This window comes from Sorex araneus, chromosome 6 (assembly GCF_027595985.1).
Source record: "Sorex araneus isolate mSorAra2 chromosome 6, mSorAra2.pri, whole genome shotgun sequence".
In the NCBI taxonomy this organism is placed as follows: domain Eukaryota; kingdom Metazoa; phylum Chordata; class Mammalia; order Eulipotyphla; family Soricidae; genus Sorex; species Sorex araneus.
This window is the reverse complement of record NC_073307.1, coordinates 116,410,406-116,428,725: the sequence shown is the minus strand read 5'-3', so window position 1 is coordinate 116,428,725 and position 18,320 is coordinate 116,410,406. Positions and strand designations below refer to the sequence as shown.

The following is an 18,320-nucleotide window of genomic DNA, read 5'->3' as shown; positions in this document are numbered from 1 at the left end:
GTTATATATAATTGTGTTCTGGGTTGAGTCATTAATTGGATCAGCAGTTTCCATCGCCTCCTTTTCTTTGTATCCAGTCAACAAATGGAAGATCTCATATTTATATGCTCTGGTCATTTCCTACAGATCCAAGAGTAATCCATCTTGGAAATTCACAATCAGTCCTTCAGGTGACTGTTGCAGTTGCCAATATGTGAGATTAATTACATGAGCACCCTTAAATAAACCAGTTGAAATCAATCTGGAAAACACTGAGAATAAGTTGTGATTTTTTTTAAAAAGTTTTATTACATAGACATATGTACCACAAATGTGTCCATTCTAAGTACGTAATTCAATATTTTAGTACATTCAGTAGTAACCATTAAGACAGTTGTAAAATATTCTATCACCCTCAAAAATATTCTATCACTGCCTCATGCTATTTATAGTGAATCCCTTTTTTGACTAAAACTGGGTTATTGTCACTGAATTTGCCTTTACTAGAATTTTGTTCAATGTAATTATATAATATGCAAACTTCTGAGCTTCAGTCTTCTACCTGTAGTGTTTTAAAGCTCAGAGATGCAGTAGCGTATGTTAGAAGTTCCTTTATTTGCAAAATAAAATTCCACCCTTCTGATCCACGTGGTATCATATGTTGATGGAAATTTGGATCATTTCCAATTATGCACTGTCATGAATAACGTCGTCGATAGTCACAAGCCTTTTAAATGCTCAGATGTTTTCTGTTAAGTAGATTCTTATTGATGGTGACTGCTGATGCTTAATTGTTTTCCATAGTAGCTACACCATTTTACATTCCTACCACTAATGAACAAGTGCTCAAATTTTCCTGCATCCTTGTTAACATTTGGTATTTTATCATTATGGCTATTCAAGTTAGAATGTTACTGTATTACTAATTTGCATTTCCTAATAACTAATAATCATCAACCATTATGTGTATTACCCATTTAGTCATGACCTTCACCAAATATCTAAACCTTTTGCTCAAGACTGAATTTTTCCTTGTGCTGATAATTGATGTATAATTTGCCAATATTTTCTCCCAATATGCAGTTTCTCTTTTATTGGTGTCTTTTGAAATGCAAATTCTGAAAAATGTTGACAAAACCCAACTTGTCACTTTATTTTGTTTGTTTTGGGGCCATATCTGGCTGTGCGCAGGGCTTAATGCCGGCTCTGTGCTCTGTACTCGGAGAGGTTGAGGAGATCATATGCAGTGTTGGGGATGAAACCCAAGTTGGTCAAGTACAAGGCAAGCTCCTTACTTGGCTGTACTTGCACTCTGATCAAATTTGTCTTTTTTTTTTCATTTATGAATTGTGCTTTGTTTTGCAGGGGACCATATCTGGCAGTGCTTAGAAAAACAGGGATTGAATCCAGGCCTCCCTTGCAAAGCACGAGCTCAGCCTGTGAAGTTATCACTTTGTCCCTGAATTGTGCTTTTGCTATTATAGTTAAGAATGCTTTCCTTTCTCAACCCGAGATTACAAAAGAGGCCATCTGTCTGTTTTCCTACAAGTTTCATAGTTCTAATAATTAGACTTGGGTTTCATGCTCTCTTTTGAGTTTATATTGTGTACATGATGAGGTAAGAGTTGAAAATTCTTCAGTAAGTGGATACTCAGTTGTCCCAGCCTTGTTTGTGAGAAAACTATTCTGTGCATATGCACGAGGGTGTACAGAGGATCCATCTGTGCCCCACACATGCATTACATCTCTGACCTGTGATTAGTTTTTTTCTCTAATACCTTTATTTTCACGTAAAAAAAAAAAAGAACATAAATGCAAGAATTTAGTTTTGGATTTCTGTGATTTCTGGAATGCGCTACTCTCATCCTTTTGCAATATCACTGCTAATTACAGTGATTTTACAGTAAATTTTTAAAGTGAGGTTGTTTTTACCCCCAATATTTTATTTTTGGTGATTATAAGTCATTTTTATTTCTGTGTATTGAGATTAACTTGTCATTACTGAAAGAATGCACTGAATTTACAGGTCAATTTGGAAGAATCATTCTTCAGACAATACCAAGTTTTCTAGTCCATTATGAAATGACTAGGTGTTCGCATTCTTAGTAACAGTGTTTTATCGTTTTCCATTTATAAATCCCCCACTTTTGTTCAAGTTACTCTTACTTCATTTTGATATATTAAGAATGAAAATATACTCTTAATTTTATAAGTTTTTACTAATGTAGAAATAGTTAATTTTATACATCAGTCTTATAATCTGAAGCTTGTTTATTGGTTTTAGTAGTGTGTATTCATTGAGACTGTCTACACAAAGTGATCATTTAATATATTAATAGGGACTGTTTCATTACTATTCAAGATGTCTTTATTTCTTTTGCTTTTTGATTTTCCTGGGTGGAACCTCCAGTATAAAGTTGAATAGATATGCTAAAACCAAAAGTCCTTATCTTATTCTTGATCGTGTGGAAGTTACTCTTTCTCCATTAAGGATGATGTTTGTTCTGTGTTTTTCAAAGATTTCCTTTGTCAGTACTGATGAATATAAATGAGTGCTGAATTTCTGTCAGGGCCTTTTCTGCATCTATTTAGACGATTTTTATTTTTTAATCACCTTACTTTTAAAACTTTACATTACTCTCTAGTGTCTGGGATAAATATGGCTTGGTCATGGTGTTAACTGTTTTCTAGATTACCAAATAGTTTGGTAGTGTTTTGTTAAGGTTTTTATATGTATATACATAAGGGATAAATCTTCAGTTTGCTAGTGTTTTTGTTAAGGGTTTTATCTGTATATACATAAGCGATGAGTTTGCAGTTTTCTTTTGGCTAAAATGTTGGGGTAATAATGCTAGTCTTAAAGAATAAATAGGGAAGTTTTCTACCTCTCTACATACTTTTTTCCTTTTGGGGAGGGGGTCACACCTGGTGATGCACAGGGGTTATTCCTGGCTCTGCAGGCAGGAAATTCTCCTGGCAGAGCTTGGAGGACCATATGGGACGCCAGGGATAGAACCTGGGTCAGCCACTTGCAAGGCAAATACTCTCCTCGCTGTACTATCACTCTGGCCCCTACCTGTATATTTCTGTGAAGAATTTAAAGAGGATTGCTTTCTTTTTATTTTATTTATTTATTTTTTGCCTTTTTTGGGTCACACACGGCGATGCACAGGGGTTACTCCTGGCTCATGCACTCAGGAATAACTCCTGGCTGCGCTTGGGGGACCATATGGGATGCTGGGAATCGAACCGGGCCCTTTAACATATTTTTTCAATAGAGCCAATCTCTAGCCTCACTTTCTTAGACTTCTACCAGATCATCTTCTCGCAATTCTGAGGAGTCTAAAAGAGTTTGAAGAATTTTTGGTGACCATTATCTAATATCAGATGTTATATATGTCAAAAAGAAAAGTAATGATATCCTCTTATTACTTTCTCTGCTAAATGCAGATCCCCCCACCCCACACACTGATTTTTCTGGCTATTTTTCCTGACTGACTAACTATTTTCAGGTGGAATATGGTGGGAATTACTTAGTTATTATTGCATACTTGAGTCTTAGGGGCTCAGTCTTAAACTCAGAGCTACCACAGTGCATGCAGAGTATGGGCTACACCCTTTGAGCTGTCTCCCTAGCCTTTGAGTTACATAGTTTTAAAGCTATAAAACAAGCACAGCTTTATCTCCAATAATATTTCTAGTTGGTGATGTAGAAATCCTTTTGTAATAATATAATTAACTAAATCTTGAAACCGTTTCCTTTATGGTGTGCAATTTTTTTTTTTTGCACACCATAAAATGTGCAAACTCTTTGGGACTTAAATAATCCAGTATAAATTTGAGTGCTGGTATAATTAATTTCACTATTTATGAACTCTAGTCATAATCTAAGAAAATTACGGTCATACAAAGAATACATTTTTACTCTTCAAAACAATTCATGATACTTAAAACTGTCACCTAAAAACTCCTATCAAATAGATATAATTTGTTACAACCTTCAGTTTATAGATAGGTAAGCCAAAGTTTATTTTTTAAAGTAATAGAAGAAAAATTCACTTAAAATTCAGACACATACAACTTTTGTAAGCTCACCTGATCTTCCACTCTGGCAGTCTGTACCAGACTCTGATTCAGACATTGATTCATATTTCAGTATTTGATGTCCACAACTTCAAGAATAAAACATAAATACAAATGTGATAAGTGACACAAAAAAGTTTTTACCTAAATGCAATTAGAAAATCTGCTTAATTTGTGTGTGTTTTTTTTTAAAGGGAGTTGTTGGGCCCACCTGGGGATGCTCAGGGCTTATTCTTGGCTCTGCACTCAGGGATCACTCCCGGCAGTGCTCAGGGAACGACATGGGGAGCCCAGGATCGAGCCTAAGTTGCTGTGTACAAGGCAGTTCTCCAGCCCCAGAAATTCTCTTTAATTTTTAACCAAATTCTCAGCTGCAAGCTATTTTAATATTCTAATGTTGTATAAGCTTACTGGCTTTAGAATGCATCTGTATTAACATATCTTGATAGTCACCAATAAGGTCTGAAGTAAACACTAATTATCATTGAAGCAGAAACGAGAGTGCTGGTCTCTTGTGCCTCAAACAGAATATACTAAAATAATCATCATACACTTACTTCTGTTTTGTGATGGATAGAATATTTTATTTCAGATATAGATCATTTAATTGGAAAATGAATAGACATGAAAGAGGTTATTTAGAATAAAAAATACTAAGTAAAGATGAGGATATATTTTGTGGGGGTGATTTCATCTGGAGTTTGGGGGCGGTATCATGTATGTCAGGGATCGAACCCAGGGCTCCTAATGTGCTTCAGTCCTCTGAGCTAACCCCCCTGCCCCAAAGAAGATAGAGTCTTAATCATCTAGTTGCAATACAAATTAGGAAACTAATAAAAAACTTCATTAAAATAACCTCTAATCTGAAACAAATAAAGTTCAGTAATCTACCTGTTACATAAATTGCTATCAGAACTTCTAAATTGCTGATAAAAATCTGGTGAACTGGGTGAATTATTCAGAGATTTTTGTAAAGTAACACTGGGCTTAGCAAGAAAATCAGCAATATCAGGAAATTCTATAGATGATCGATTAGTTAGAGAACCAGGAGACAATGGTCCATGGCTGGGAGAATTCACAGGACTCAGGCTGGGTATGACACCTTAAAAATTAAAAGAGAAGACATGATAAATTAACAGGTGTTATCTATCTTTGTATATTAAAATTTTTTTCATTTGTAAAATAGCAAGGTATTCAGAGTTAAATAATAAAATATATTTGTAGCTGAAGATACCTTCAAGACATTTTAGCAATTTAAGCAGACTAAAGTATATTTGCCATCAATAAATCTGGGGTATATCCTGTGGGAGGATGGCACAGGTATGGATAATATTTAGGCATAGGTAAATATGCTAAATTTTCTGATTTACTTCAAAATAACTTTAATCCTACTGATTTACTCCAGAAATCTTTGCATGTGTCTTGAGTTAAAGCATTATGTGCACATTTTAACTTTATTTGTGAATAAAGATCCAAGTAAAGTGTAAATCAGAAAAGAAAGTTATTAAAGACTTAGTAATATTTACAGGCAAAATAGTAAACACTAAACAGATGTGTGTAGTGGTTAATTTTATGTCTCAACTTGATTATTTGCTCAAAAGTTTTTCATATGCAATTAGCCTTTAAATCTACATAGAGCAAGTAAGGCAGATTATCCTTTATAATGTGAATTGACTTTATCCAGTAATTTTAAAGTGAAGACAAAAGATTGAGGCCCTATGAAAAGGAAGAAATTTTTTCAGGCTGCCTTAGAAATCAAAACTACAACCAACTTCTGTTGGAATTTTTGTCTCATAGCCTGTCCTGCTATTTTCAAACCAGTCAGTCCTCACTATTTTATGAATCAATTTTTTAGCATCATATAAATCTATCCTTCCAACTTCTGCTTCCAACTGTATGAGTGTATGTATACAAACACATACAATTACACACCCTACAAATTTTATTTATCTGGAGAGTGCCAATATTATGTTTATTATAATTAATCCTCATGATAATCCCATCAGTTAGCCATAGTTAATATGTTCATTTTATATGCATTGTAGCACTGTCGTCCCGTTGTTCATCGATTTTCTCCGATGGGCACGAGTAATGTCTCCATTGTGAGACTTGTTGTTACTGTTTTTGACATATCGATTATGCCACAGGTAGCTTGCCAGGCTCTGCCATGTTGGTGGGATACTCTTGGTACCTTGCCGGGCTCTCCAAGAGGGACAGAGGAATTGAACCCGGGTTGGCCGCGTGCAAGGCAAATGCCCTACCCGCTGTGCTAACAAAATCATAAGGAAAATAAAAAAATCAATAAGCTTCATTTATTTAGTAGTATAATGCCATATTCTTTCCAGGCATTTCTTTCCTGTTCTATCAGAATGATTTGTTGGAGGCTCCCATAAATTATATGTTAGAGATGAATGAGATTTTGTCAATAACCTCACCAAACAGGTTTAATACTTCAGAAGAAGAAAAAGAGAACCAGACAGAAGAGTTCTGCTTGTCGAGGTCTCAGTGGTTAAGTACTAACTGGAGTTGAAACACCAGTTTTCGGCAATATTCTATTTAGTGAGTGTCCAGATTCATCAGGCTAAGAAAAATAATGGTTAAGTAATCTTAAATAGGGTCAAAGAGAGAGTACAGCGGGCAAAGTGGCAGCTTAGCACACAGCTGACCCGCGTTTGATCTCCAGCATCCCGATATGGTCCTCTTGAACCCTACCAGGAGTGATCCCTAAGCAGAGAGAGGAGGAAGCCCTGAGCACAGCCAGGTTTTTTTTTTATTGTATAAAAAATAAATAAAAATTTCATAGAACATAATGAAACTTTGGGGAGAGGGCTAAAATAATACTAGCAGTACAAATATTTCCTAGAGTATAGGTTTTTTAAGTCTTAAATTGTGAAATATAATTAATGCTTATACATAAGTTATGACAAGAGTGCTCATCACTCAGACTAAAACACAAAATATCTCTGAAACTTGAAACCCTGTCCTCTTATTCTCTTTCCTGTTACTCGATTCCTGGATCTGTGCTCAGGAATTACTCTGTCACTCAGGAATGACTCTGACGGTGTTTGGGGGACCATATGGTATGCCAGGGATTGAACCCTTATTGGCTACATGTAAGGCAAACACCCTATCCACTGTACTATCGCTTTGGCCCTGAATTTGTCCTTTAAATGAATTTTATAGTATATGTTGCTATGTCTTTCTTACCATGTTTATTTCATATTTTTTAAAATTATAATTTTTTTATTTAAAGAACCATGATTTACAAAATTATTGACAGTTGAGTTTTAGGCATATAATACTTAAACACCACTCCCACCACCCATGTCAACTTTCCTGTGCCAGTGTTACATGCCCTCCACCTCCCATCTCCAGTCCCCAACTCCTGTCTGTCACCCTGACAGGCACATTATAGAGCTCCTGGTTGCACTTTAGGTCTCATGTTTTCAGTGTTGAGTCTGTGTTTTGGATATTTAACTATATCATCCTCCCACATCACCAGTACAGCTGAAGCCCTGACCCCTGTTTGCACATTACTTATCTTTCTCTTCTTTCTTCCCCACTTAAGTTCTTTCCTTTCCTGTCCTTCCCTGTTCTAAACTCTGTGGTCAAGAGTGATCTAAGCATCCCCCCTTTACTATAATACATTTCCTTATTAAGTTATTCTGTATACTACAGATAAGTGAGGTTATCTTATGTTTTTCTTTTTTCTGGCTTCACTTAACATGGTATCTTCCAGTTCCATCCAGGTTGCAGCAAATTGTCATACTTCATGTTCCTTGCAGCTGCAAAGTATTTCATTGTGTATATATACCACATCTTTATAATCCATTCATCTATTGTTGAACACCTAGGTTTGATTCCATACCTTACTATTGTACTAAATGCACCAATGAATAATGGTGTGCATGCATCCTTTTGAATGAATATTATTAAGTCTTGGGGGTAGATGCCCAAAAGTGGAATTACTGGGTCATGTGACAGGTCAATTCTAAATTTATTGAAAACTCTCCATACTGTTTTCCACAGGGATTGAATCAGACAACATTCCCACCAGGTGTCAATGAAGAGTTCTTTGTCACCAGACCCCCACTAACAGATTGTTCCTATTATTTTTGACATGTGCCATTCTTACTGGTGTGAGATGTTATCTCATTGTCATCTTGATTTGGATTTCTTTAATAAGCTGAGAATTTTTTTCATGTGCTTATTGGCCATCTGATTCTTTTCCTCTGAGAAGTGTCTGTTCATTTCCTCTCCCCTTTTTTTGGGGGGGGGGCTCTTTTTGGGTGACTTCCAGAGATCCTCAGTGGTTACTCCTGACTCTGCATCCGGGAGTTATTCCTGGCGGTGCTTGGGGGACCATATGGGATGCTAGGGATTGAACTTGGGTTGGCCTACCCCCTGTATTATCAGTTCTGCCCCACTTCTTCCCATTTTTAATAGGGTTTTTCAATATTTTTATTGATCATTGTGAATATTTGATCACTGTCATTCTGTTCATCGATTTACTTGAATCGGAGCCAGTAATGTCTCAATTCGTCCTAGCCCTCAGATTTTAGCACCCTCTCTTGACTCACCCTCCCCAACAGTGCCTCATTGGAGGATCTTTCAGGGTCAGGGGAATGAGACCCATCATTGTTACTGTTTTTGGCATATCGAATATGCCACGGGGAGCTTGCCAGGCTCTGCCATGCAGGCAGGAATTCTCGGTAGCTTGCCGGGTTCTCTGAGAGGGAGAACTAGACAATAAGGTCGTGCGGCCGCCTCTGGATCTTGGCCATTGATGGGATTACATGGTGCTGGGGGCAGTTTGTGGGTGTGACTGACTAGCTACTGGAAAATGGGGGATCTGAGTGGAGGAGGTGAATACTTTATATATCCTAGATATATCCCTTTAGCTGATGTGTAGAATGTGAATATTTTTTTCCCATTCAGCTATCTCTCTTTTAGTTAGCCCAAGTTTTTTTTGCCATGCAGAAGTTCTTTAATCTTAGATAGTCTCATTTGTTTATTTTTTATTTTGTTGCCTTTGCTAGTAGTATCAGATTATCAGACACCTTTGATATCCAAATCTTGAAATATTCTACCTATATTTTTCTCAATGTACTTTATAGTTTAAGGTTGGATCAAAAGGTCTTTGATCCACTTCGAGTTGACTTTGTGTAAGGTGTTATGATATGAATCCAGCTTTAATTTCTTACATGTAGTTACCCAGTTTTGCCAGCACCACTTGTTGAAGAAACTATCTTTACTCCATTACATGTTCTCAGCTGCCTTATTACAAATCAACTGTCTGTATAAATGGGGCTTTATCATTAGGCATTCTAGTCTGACCCATTGATTAGAGAGCTTATCTTTATTCCAGTACCATGCAGTTTTGAATATTCTAGCTTTATAATACAGTTCAAAATTAGGTAATGAAGTACCACCCAGTTTCTTATTTTTCAGTATGGTTTCAGCTGCCTGTGGCCTTTCTGATTTCATGCAAACTTTATTACTGACTTTTCTAAGTCCTGGAAAAATACCATCTGAATTTGGATGGAGATTGTATTGAACCTATATAACAACTTAGGTAGGACAGTCATTTTATTTTAACAATATTGATTTATTCCAATCCATGAGCATGGGATATTTTCCCATTTCCTAAACTCCAATTCTAGTTCTTTCTTAAGTGATGCAAAGGTATCATGGTATAGATTTCTCATTTTTTGCTAAGTTGATTCCTAAATACTTGATGTTTCTGGGTACTATTTTAAATGAGATAAATTATTTGATTGCTTTCTTTTCTGATTTGTTCTTTGTGTATAAGAATGTGACCTATTTATGTGTATTGACTTTGTAGCTAGCTGTTTTGCTATATTGGTTTATTGTTTCTTGGAGTATCTTTTTTTTTAAATTTATTTATTTTTAATTAATGAATCACCATGAGGGTACAGTTACGGATTTATACACATCTGTGCTTATGCTTCCCCCATACAAAGTTCGGGAACCCATCCCTTCACCAGTGCCCATATTCCACCACCAGTAAACTCAGCATCCCTCCCATCCTCCCCAATCCCATCTCCCCCCTACCCCACCCTGTCACTGTGGCAGGGCATTCCCTTCTGTTCTCTCCCTCTAATTAGCTATTGTGGTTTGCAATAAAGGTGTTGAGTGGCCACTGTGCTCAGTCTCTAGCCCTCATTCAGCCCGCAACTCCCTTCTCCCACATGGCCTTCGACTACATTATAGTTGGTGATCCCTTCTCTGAGTTGCCCTTTCCCCAGAATGTGAGGCCAGCCTCCTAGCCATGGAGTCAACCTCCTGGTAGTTGTTTCTACAATTCTTGGGTATTAGTCTCCCACTCTGTTATTCTATATGTCATAGATGAGTGCAATCTTTCTATGTCTGTCTCTCTCTTTCTGACTCATTTCACTTAGCATGAAACTTTTCATGCCGATCTTGGAGTATCTTTTGTGGACTCTTTAGGGTCTTCTGTGTATATCATTATGTCATCTGCAAACAGTGATAGAGTGCTTCTTTTCCAATTTTTATCCCTTTGATTTGTTATTCTTGCCCAATTGCTGTACCCAGGACTCCCAGTACCATATTGAATAAAAGTAGAGACAGTGGACATCCTTGCTTTGTACTTGATATCAGATCGAATGCTTTCAGTTTTCATTAAGATTGATACTGGCTGTGGACTTTTTATAGATGGCTGTTATTATCTTGAGGAAGGTTCCTTCCATCCCTATTTTGTTATGTGTGTGTCTTTTTTCAAATCATGAATGAATGTTGATCTTGTTAAAAGCTTTCTCTGAATCAATTGATATGATCATGTTATTTTTAAACTTTTACTAATATGGTGTATTATATTTAGCATTAATTTAAAAAGGCCATTTTCAGGGGTTGGGAATGTAGCTCAGTAAAAGTAATGCACAAATGCCTTGTATGTGAAAGCATGGGTTTGATCCCTGGACTCAAAAAAGTAAAAATTTATCTCCATGCAGTTGCATGTGAATTTCATTCATTTTCAATATTAAGTAGTTTGTATGAATACAGCTATTTTATTATTTATTTAAAGTACTGAACTGCCTTCAAAGTGTTTTTTTTTTGCATGTATTGGTATTCCCACTTCTGAACATTTTTAACTCATTACTGTCTTAACTTTATAGTAAAATATATCAGTTGTTGTGAAGTCATAATTCATTGTAGTTTTGATTTTCATTTCACTAATAATGATGCTCAGCATCTTTTCACGTGGTTATGAACCTTATGTATTTTCTTTGGAAAAACATCTACTTGAATCTTTTGAGGTCATTTTTTTCATTCTTGATTTATAAGATATCTTTGTATAGTTTAGACACAAATCCATTGTCAAGTATATGTTGTAAAAATATATACCAACCTCTTCACCTACTTCATGGTGTCTGCTCAAGGACCAATTTAGTTTAGTATTTAATTTTAACAAAACCCACTTATCAATTCATTTTATTTTTGTGTTATCTAAGAAAACATTGCTCAATACCCATTTTGTCTCAACCCCATTTTGAGTTAAATTTTAAGTTTGATGAATGGTAGAATGTAGGATTCTACTTTTTTTTTTATTTTTGAATTTGTTCTTTTTCATGTTTAGTCTAACTGTCCTGATGCCTTATGTTAAAAATAGCACTCCTGGGTCACAGTGATAATTCAGTGGCTAAAGGCCATGCAGCTGACCCTGGTTTGATCCCTGGCACCATTTGGTGTGGTCCCAGAGGCCACCATTGCTGCCGTCCCTGAACTACACTGAATCACTGGCCCATGTAGCTGAGAAAGCCAGGGGGAAATTATTGCTGATGCATTCCATTATGTAGTTCTCTTCATTCCAATTTTGGGTGCATAATTTCTCTTCCATTATCAGATTTCCTCTCATAATTCCTAACTAAAACTATTTTTTCAACAAAGAAATTAAATTTCTTCTCCCCAGTAAATTATCTTGACATCTAGTTTGAAAATCAGTTCACCATGTAAAGTTTATCCCTGAACAATCAATAATAATCAATTGAGTAAGTCTATCCATATGCCAATACCTGTATGCCCTACTACCATACTGTCTTCATTACTGTAGTTTGGCAATACATTTAAAAAATGCAAAGTGTGTCCTCTTTAAAATAAAAAACCAGATTTATTTTCTTTTTGTTCAGGAGAATAGGTTATTTGAGATCAAAGTGCTTACAGACTTTTTATTTTTTATAGTATAAAATTAAAAAATTATGAGGCACCATGATTTACAAAATTGTTCATAAGAGTGTTGTTTCAGGCATACAATGTTCCAAACACCAATCCCACCATCAAAATCCCCTTCCCTCGACCAGAATCCCCAGACTCCCTCACACCAATCCCACCCTTATCTTGCCCCTTTGACAACCATGTAACAGATTTATTTCATTACTTGGTTCAGTAAAACTTAAAGGAATGGCAGATAAAATTATCAGAAAACAAATCAATAACATTCAATTTGTGCTGATTAACTACTATATGTTTTCAACCTTAGTAGAGGACAACCATCTGCTGTGTCCTCTTTATTGTGGATTAAAAATTGTTTCTTGGTTCTGTTGCCTCTATATCTCCATATGAGTTAAGTCTTCTGAACTATGAACATAGATTGTATATCCTTTTACTTAGCTTTTCTTTAATTTTTTAATAATGTTTTATAATTTTCAGTATGTAGGTTGTGCTCCATTTTGTTTATCTTTTTTTTTTTTTTTTTTTTTTTTTTGCTTTTTGGGTCACACCTGGCAATGCACAGGGGTTACTCCTGGCTCTTTACTCAGGAATTACCCCCTGGCAGTGCTCAGGGGACCATATGGGATGCTGGGATTCGAACCCGGGTTGGCCGCGTGCAAGGCAAACGCCCTACCCGCTGTGCTATCGCTCCAGCCCCCTCCATTTTGTTTATCTATTCCTAAATGTTATATTCTCTCTGAAGTTAATTGTAAATGAAGTTATTTCCTAGTTTCAGTGTTCATTTTTATTATATTGAAATACAATTTTAGTACATAAGCTATATCCCACCACACTAAGAACTTATTTATGTGTAAGTTTTAATAAATTTCTGACTGCCATAAATATATATTCATGTCACCTGCAAATATAGTAGTATAGTTTTCATCTACCTTTATTCCTTTTACCCAACTGCCCTGGCTAGGATCTCTAAGCTGATACTGAATAGATATGGCAATGATTTTATAAGTTAAAATTTACATGTAATTATAATTTCTAGCTCTTTATATTATTCTCTTTTGTAATACTACCTGTCACTGTCACTGTCATCCCGTTGCTCATCGATTTGTTCGAGCAGGCACCAGTAACTTCTCATTGTGAGACTGGTTGTTACCGTTTTTGGCATATTAAATACACCATGGGTAGCTTGCCAGGCTCTGCCGTGCGGATGACATACTCTCGGTAGCTTGCCGGGCTCTCTGAGAGAGGCGGAGGAATAGAAACCCGGGTTCGCCAAGTGTAAGGCGAACACCGTATCTGCTGTACTATCACAGTTATACTCTGTGTGTGTGTGTTGTGTGTGTGTAGTGATTTAATCCCAGGGCCTCATTTATGTATATCATGCACCTAACACTGAGCTATATCCATGGCTGTCATACACAAATTCTTTTAGATATGGTCTCATCTAAAATTAAATATATTTAGAAATTGATTTAAAGTCATTTTCTAAGTCCAAATTTTAATCTTTTCAGGAAAATATTTTGTTGACTACTTTTCTTTATACACATAGTTAGAAAATTATTGTTTCTAGGCACCGTCTCACTATCCTCCTGTTGTTCATTGATTTGCTTGAGCAGGCACCAGTAACATCTCCATTGTGAGACCTGTTGTTGCTGTTTTTGGCATATTGAATATGCCACGGGAAACTTGCCAGACTCTGCCATGAGGGTGGGAGACTCTGAGTAGCTTGTCGGACTCTCCAAGGGGGACAGGACGGAGGAATCAAATTCGGGTCGGCCGAGTGCAAGGCAAATGCCCTACCCGCTGTGCTATCACTCCAGCCCAAGTTTCTTATTTTGTCAAAAATGGGTTGTATTAGTTTTATATATTTTAACAATTTTAGCATCAGATCCTTGCCACCCCCAAAGTTTATGTTATAGATTTCAACTTTTTTCTTATTTCTGATGATTTGTCTAGTGACTTTCCTGAAATATCGACATACTGCATTTTGAGTTGAGCAGCTAGTGTTTTTTTTTTTGTCCTATAAAATGTATTTTTTAAACTTGACTTTTAGGGGTCAATAATTTTCTGTTTTTGCATCACCCACTTGTTAATGCTGAGGGGTATCTTCTTGCTCTGCACTCAGGAATCACTTCTGGCAGTAGTTGGTGCTCAGGGGACCATATGGGATGTCAGGGATCAAACCAAGGGTTAGCGATATGCAAGATAAGCGCCCTACCTGCTTCACTACCTCTCTGGGTCCTAGAAGTCAGTAATTTAGTACTCGAACAACAGTGAACCAGATTTTTTTAAATGTCTTATTCACATGTGTTATAGATGGGAATCTGAGAAGATATGCCTTCCAATATCAGGGCAGTTTACAAGACAGCATTAGCTTTCATTCCCATTCGTACAGTGCTTAAAGATCATCCTGAGGTGAGTAAATGGGGCCTTAGCCTTTCCCAGGTCTTTCCTGAGCATGAACACAGCCTTGTACAAATACACTTAATCTAGTACAGCGTTTCTCAACTGGGGGCCTTTTGAGCCCGCAGAATATTCCAAGGGGGCCACTGGTGAAAATTGTGTAAATGGGGAGCCACAGCACAGAAAGGAGACCACTGTTGGAAGAAGGTTGAGAAACAGTGTTCTCGTAGCTCCTCGGGAAAATGTCAGAGATTTCTAAAGTTCCCTGGGGTCATCAGGATTTCCTTCTAAATTCTCAATCAGCCTTTGCCTGCTTGCTTAATTAATTAGGTGGTCACAATTTTGACTGGCATAGGATTGGGTTGTTTTGTTTTGTTTTGTTTTTGTTTGTATGTGTGTGTGTGTGTTTTGGAGACCTGAGTACCGAGTCAAATCAACTATCTACAACACCCTGGGAATAGGGATCATTTACAAGGAAGAGCTGGAAGGCTGGAGAAAATATTTACTGTATTCTCGGTATACAGCTTTTAATGGAATTCCAAGAGGTTAGATTTCTTATGGCTGCAAAGCCTCCGGCTTAGCTACTACACCAGAGTACGAGGGAAAGAAAAGGAAATGGAACAGACCCAAATTAAAGCATCACAAAAGCCACTGTTTTACCAAGCTTGGTCCATTAGTCTTCTGTATAAGTGACTTTCAGTTTATTCCCCGGCTTTTGTTAATTTTAAATAGATGATTTGGTTTTGCTCCAATTTTTGTTTTGGCACTGGAGTAATTTTACTAAGATCTCTTAAAATTTTCAGGAGTTGATCTCTGAAAATTATTTTAATCCTTTGAAATTCATTAAAACTTGCTTTATGGTCCAGTAAATGGTCGATTCTAATAAATCTTATGTGACCTTAGGAAAAATGTATGAATCCTGTAATAACTGAGTTTAGTGTTTTAGAGTTAGGACAAGTCAGTTAAATCATATTGCTCAAACTTTCCTTTACACAAGAAACTATATTAATATTTTGTTCTACTTATCCTATTAGTTACAATGATATATTGTAACTAAGTCCACTATTCTCTCACATTTTATTGTTACTTAGGCTTATACATGTTAAAGATTGTTAGGTATTTTTAGAGAATATGTCCCTTTATCATCATGCAGTATGCTCTCCTAATAATTTTCCTTAAAGTCTGCTATCTGAAATTAAATTAGTAGATTCTACTTGGGTTTTTTTTTTTTTTTGGATACCCCTGACAAAAGTCAGGATACTCCTGTCTCTGTACTCAGGAATCCCTCTGGTGGTGCTCAGGGCCCCATGTGGGATGCTGGGGATCACACCCAGGAATCAGACCCAGGTCGCTTCGTACAAGGCAAGTGCTAACTGCATTACCTCTCTGGCCTCTGCTTTCTTTCATTATCATTTTCTCCAGCTGTTTACTTTTAATTTTTTTTGTAATGTAAAGTACATTTCATATTAAAAAAATACAGTTTTTAAATAGGATGAATTCTGTTATTCAAATTGTGCCTTTACACTACTGATAGTCAAAGTAATTACTGCTTTATTTGAACTAATGTTTATAATATTTGTCGCTTTTCTATTTATTGTTATAGTTCTCTGCTCTGTTTGGGTGTCTGTTCCTTTCCTACTTAGATACTAACCTAGTATTTTATACCATTGTACCTTTGCTTCTTAGGATTTCAGTTACTATTTTTCTGCTTTTTAAAACAATTGTCCTAGAGTTTTAAATATACATTTATAAGTAACCAAAGTTCATTTTCTTTTTTATTTGTTTTATTTTGTTTATGTTTTGGGGCCACACCCAGCTGGGTGAGAGCTCTGCACTCAGAGATTGGGCTGAGCCCCTCGGGGGGCTCAGGGCACCTTATGTAATATTGGGTATTGAATCCAGGTTAGTGCATGCAAGGCAAGCACTCTACCCACGGTAGAAAACTCCGGATCCACTGTCATGTGACACTGTATACAACTTCATCAGTAATGTATCTTTTTCTAACAAATAATTACATTTATTTCATTCCTTTGCCATTGCTATCATTTCTCATATATCAGCATATACATAATAAATATACACACATAAAATATACACACAAGTGAAAAAATATATTGTTGCTTATACTTAATAAGTAGTATGTCATATCAATGAAAAGTAAGTTTTCTTTTCACTTAATCTTTCTTGAAGCTATTTTCCCCTCTCCAAATCTGAATTTCTGATCAATATTACTTTCCTTACCTTGAAGTTTTACTATTTTCATGCAAGTTAGGTACACAGGTTTCTTTCATTTTTGTTTCTCTGAGAAAGTAGCTTTCTTTCCATTGAAGGATAATTTCACAGAGGGCTGGAGCAATAGCACAGCGGGCATAGGGCATTTGCCTTGCAGGCAGCCCACCTGGGTTCAATTCCTCCGCCCCTCTCGGAGAGCCTGGCAAGCTACCAAGAGTATCCAACCCACATGGCAGAGCCTGGCAAGCTACCCGTGGCATATTCTATATGCCAAAAACAGTAACAAGTCTCACAATGGAGACCTTACTGGTGCCCGCTCGAGCAAATTGATGAGCAGTGGGATGACAGTGACAGTGAGTTTCACAGAGTATAGAATCCTAGGTTGGTGTTGGTGGAGGTGGGTGCGGGGGAGTTTGTTCTGTTTTAGAAGTTGGTATTTTTTCTCAGTACTTTCACTTCTGTTACACTCTAGGCAACCCCAACTTCAGAATTTTTTCCCTTTCTTTTTGATTTTCTGCTAATTAAAAATTACATCACTAGGCATTGTTTTTGTAAAGTTCACAAAAAAGCTTATAAAGAACAGCTGTATCAGGTGTTCATTCTGGTGTGTGCTTGTGGTAGTTTGTTTTATGACACTTAATTCTATTTGATGATAGAGTTTCCTAAATATTTGATTTGGTGTCTGGCATTAGATTGAGGAGATTCTTCACCATTATTATTTCAGATATTTCACCCTTTCCTTCCTTTTTTTCTTTCACTTTTCCTAATGTGGTTTGTTTCCCTTCTTATAGTTGTTCCAAACAATGGATATTCTGTTTTCTTCAGTCTTTGTTTTCTCTGGTTTTTGTTTTGAGGGATCCTGTTGACGTATTCCCTGCTCAGATTCTTTTCTATATTTGTGTGCATTCCAGCCCACTTACTAGTTTGTTAATCATTAGCATTTCTTTCCTTTCTTTCCTTTCTTCTTCAGATTGTCCATCTATTTAAATTTCCTATCTATTTTTGCCATCTATTCTATCCATTAGAGTCCTTTGATTGTCCTCTTTTGCTTGTGGCCATACTCAGTAGGGCTCAAGGCTTCCTCCTGCCTCTGTGCTCAGGGATGACTTTTGGCGATGCTTAAGGGACCATATGTGGTGTCAGGGATTGAACTGGTGCTGACCACATGCAAGACAAGGACCTTAATCTATGCTCTATGCACTATCTTTCTGTCCTAGAGTTCTTAGAATATTTTTTATTTATTTATTTTCCAGGGTGGGATCACATCTGGCAGTGCTCAGGGGCTTTTCCTGACTCTCTGTTTAGATGCAATCTCTGGCAGTGCTCAGAGAACCATATGACATGAAGAGGTTTGAACCAAGATTGCGTTCACCACAACAAGTGCCTTACCTCCTGTACTATCTATTTCTTCAGCC

At 36.6% G+C, this 18,320-nt stretch overlaps 1 protein-coding gene across 2 annotated transcripts in view; it reads right to left on the bottom strand.

The window, feature by feature from the left end:
• The window catches only part of PDE3B (phosphodiesterase 3B), a 131,316-nt gene that overhangs the window by 20,304 nt on the left and 92,692 nt on the right, over window positions 1-18,320 (bottom strand). Inside the window, exons 6-7 of one of the 2 annotated variants that reach the window (XM_004613578.2) lie at window positions 4,954-5,164; window positions 4,075-4,151 (exon numbers count right to left, since the gene is read on the bottom strand). The exons of the other annotated variant lie outside the window; for it this stretch is intronic. Coding sequence (XP_004613635.2) covers window positions 4,075-4,151; window positions 4,954-5,164 — 288 coding nt within the window. The remainder of the gene's footprint in view (window positions 1-4,074; window positions 4,152-4,953; window positions 5,165-18,320) is intronic. 2 annotated transcript variants of the gene reach the window in all.